Source organism: Gadus macrocephalus, chromosome 2 (assembly GCF_031168955.1).
Source record: "Gadus macrocephalus chromosome 2, ASM3116895v1".
Classification (NCBI taxonomy): domain Eukaryota; kingdom Metazoa; phylum Chordata; class Actinopteri; order Gadiformes; family Gadidae; genus Gadus; species Gadus macrocephalus.
Genome location: NC_082383.1, coordinates 21,503,597 through 21,506,790, shown reverse-complemented (window position 1 = coordinate 21,506,790; position 3,194 = coordinate 21,503,597). Strand labels below are relative to the sequence as shown.

Here is a 3,194-nt window from a genome sequence, read left to right as displayed (position 1 = left end):
GGTATTAGGTGAAACATGGTTAATTCACAGTATTAAGTTATTCATAGTTAAAAGTAAGGTATTATTTAATAAACTAAGTGTTAATAGAAGTGCAATCGCCATCCATCAGGTATTAGTGAGTGAAATAATGCGAGGTGATCTATTTAGAGTTGACTGCTTGACACACTTGACGCCATGTCATTCAACGTCTCTTTTTTTCTGACTGGGAGAGGCAATAGCTAAACATAAGTCTGCCAGAATGCAACCACATCCTGGTGAGTTTCATCTTCAAACAAAGATTTGAATCAACATTCAATTCATTCTAATGACATTGCAAATCAAGTATTTGTCCCCCAACAGACAAGGAGTCCAAAGAGCTATGCATTGTCCTGCTGGGGTTCAGAGGAGCAGGCAAGACCTCGTGCGGGAACCGCCTCCTGGGTGAGGCGTTGTTCCGCCTGGGGAGGACCGCCTGCTGCGCCTGGCGACGGGCTGGCGTGGCGGGGAGTCCCCTCACCGTGGTCGACACCCCTGGGTGGTGGAAGGGCGCCACCGTGGACGACACGGCCGAGCTCATCAAACAAGAGCTGGTCTGCAGCCCCGCTCGGGGTCCTTCCACGGGACCCCCGTACCACCACGCCTTCCTCCTGGTTGTCCCGTCGGACATCCCCTTCCTGGAGGAACACAGGGTCTCGGTCAGGGAGCACATGGGGCTACTGGGCCTCGATGTGTGGAGTCGCACCCTTGTGGTCTTCACCCGCCTGGACCGCCGCTCCGGAGTCCTGGAAGAGTATATCGAGCAGGAAGGGGCGGCGCTTCAGTGGGTTCTCAGGAAGTGCGACCACCGGTACGGCGTCCTTGACAACAAGGAGACGGCGTTCGGGGGTTCCCAGGTGACGGAGCTCCTGGGAATGATTGAGGAGATGTCGGCGGGCGAGGAAGAGTCGGGCATTCGTTATGAGGTGGATAGAGGGCTTGTGGAGGAGGTGGAGGGTTTGAGGAGGGCGCAGCAGCAAGGAGCAAGGCTGAGGCTGAGGAAGGTGCAAGCAGAGAGGGAAGCACGGAGAACCATGATGGGTGAGTGTTTTACCCTCCTCTTCATAGCAATGTGATGATTTGTATCACTGACATCAGTGGTGTCGTTCCAATTTGTTGGTCTCTTCAGGTTGCCTTTAACCCTATCTTGCGCAAGTGTCCCGTCAACCTTTTAGTTTGAGTGGAAATGCTGCCAAAATAATCAATGGAAGGTGCTTCTCAGCAACCTCTGTCCAGAAACCTGTACCAAAACTGCCCAGATCTTCAATTAGTTTAGTTTAGTTGTATTTGTGCAGATAAACAAGATTAAAGTGGCAAAAAGATGAACATACACATACATATATGCCAACCCGGTATCACGCGATTGCGTGCTCCTGCGCACGAACGTTAATCGATTGAAGCGTGTTCCAGAGCACGATAGTCCGACTTTTTGCGTGTTACACAGAACGAAATGTAAACCAATGCATTCTGAATGGGAGTGTTCTAAGACAATTAACGTGCTCCACAAAACGGTACGAGAGAGAGAGAAAGAGAGAGAGGGAGGACAGAGAGAGAGAGAGAGCGAGAGAGAGGCTTCAGAAAGAGTGTGCGCAGATAGTACAGTGCACCCTAGTTATGTTTATGCCAAAACCACAAATGCTATATGTATATATATATATATATATATTGCCTAATTATATATATTGCCTATATATATGTATAGGCTATATATATAATTAGGCTATAATTATATTATTTAGCGTGTAATGCGACAATCTATAGCCAAATTGTCGAAGATGCCCGAGAATCTTCGGGGATATCAGCATGGGAAATCGGCGAATCAGACCCATGAACCTATAAAGAAAGACGTCATCTCAAGCGGGAGAGAACGTTTGCGGTGCTGGTTTGTGTCACGTAAGTACAGGGCTCTCATGTCTCATGCATTCGGCGTGAGACACACGCAATTCAACCCATGCACACGCTCGAACCTGTGCCGTGTTCCAATACCCGTACTGTCCGTACTTACTAGCCAAAATTTGAGTAAGATCCGGCGAAAAGAAGTATACTTCAAGGACCCGGATGCCGTACTCAAAACGGGCTAATCCTGAAGTGTGGATCGAAGGACACTCCCCGTACTCAACGGCAGCCATTTTAGCCGGCCAGCTACGTAGCGGAAGAGGCGGAGCCAGGCTGAGCCAAAGTCGGCGCATTTTCCACATAGCCTGCATTAATAGTCATTTTGTAGTTTTTATAGTTTTTATAGCTGCTAGGCGTAAAGAGTTCACCGTTCAAAGCGGGATGTTTATTGCGGGGGAGTAGCCACGGCGGCAGTCGTGATCGTAATTTCCGGTTAGTGCACCACGGAGTACTCGATTTGGAACAGCACTCACATCTGAAAAAATAACGTAGTAGATAGTGCGGATAGTATACTTCCTTTAAGTATACTCATGGAAGTACGGGTATGGTCTCACGAAAATACGTGACACTGTCACGTTATTTAATCTATTGAAACGTGATCAGGGACACGTAGGCCTATTTTCTAAATTTTGTATTTCAATTGGAAGTAGGCTATTTGTCGTGTCACTAAGCATGACTTCCAAACTAAGGTTCTGTCCGGGAGCGTTCTCCCTAATGTCCCTTATGGAGCTCCGTACAGATCATTCATTGTTGAAAATTGTCTGTGATAACTAACAAATGACAGCTTTTAGGGATCGACCGATACCGATTTTTTAGGGCCGATACGATACCGATATTTTTTCATCAGCCTTAGCCGATACGCCGATACGCCGATAGCGATTTCTTGAGCCGATTATTATTATTTATTTTTTTAAAGGAACATTTATTGAACTTCAATATAAAAAACAATATTTAACAAATAGTAAAAACAGGTGAAGTATAACAAGTAAGAACAAGTAGATGAACAATATTTAACAGGTGAGGTAGAACAAGTAAAAAAATAAAAAAATAAAAAAAATCGGCGAAAATCAGCCGCGTATCGGCCGATACGATAGACGTAAAAAACGCGAATATCGGCCGATAATATCGGCCGACCGATATATCGGTCGATCTCTACTTTTGGCCACCCGTTTCTACTTAAAATTGTCTGTGATAACTAACAATATGGCCACCCGTTTCTACTTTCACCTTTGATACTGAGAAATTGTGACAATACACGGATAGGCCTATATTAAATGCAGGTG

At 46.1% G+C, this 3,194-nt stretch overlaps 1 protein-coding gene across 1 annotated transcript; it reads left to right on the top strand.

Moving 5' to 3' along the window:
• Positions 1-238: 238 nt before the first annotated feature.
• LOC132469925 (GTPase IMAP family member 4-like) lies at positions 239-1,670 on the top strand. The gene is made up of 2 exons (XM_060068059.1): positions 239-254; positions 340-1,670. Exons 1-2 carry the CDS (start codon positions 239-241, stop codon positions 1,089-1,091), a joined length of 768 nt encoding a protein of 255 aa, XP_059924042.1. The 3' UTR covers positions 1,092-1,670.
• The last annotated feature ends 1,524 nt before the right edge of the window (positions 1,671-3,194 follow it).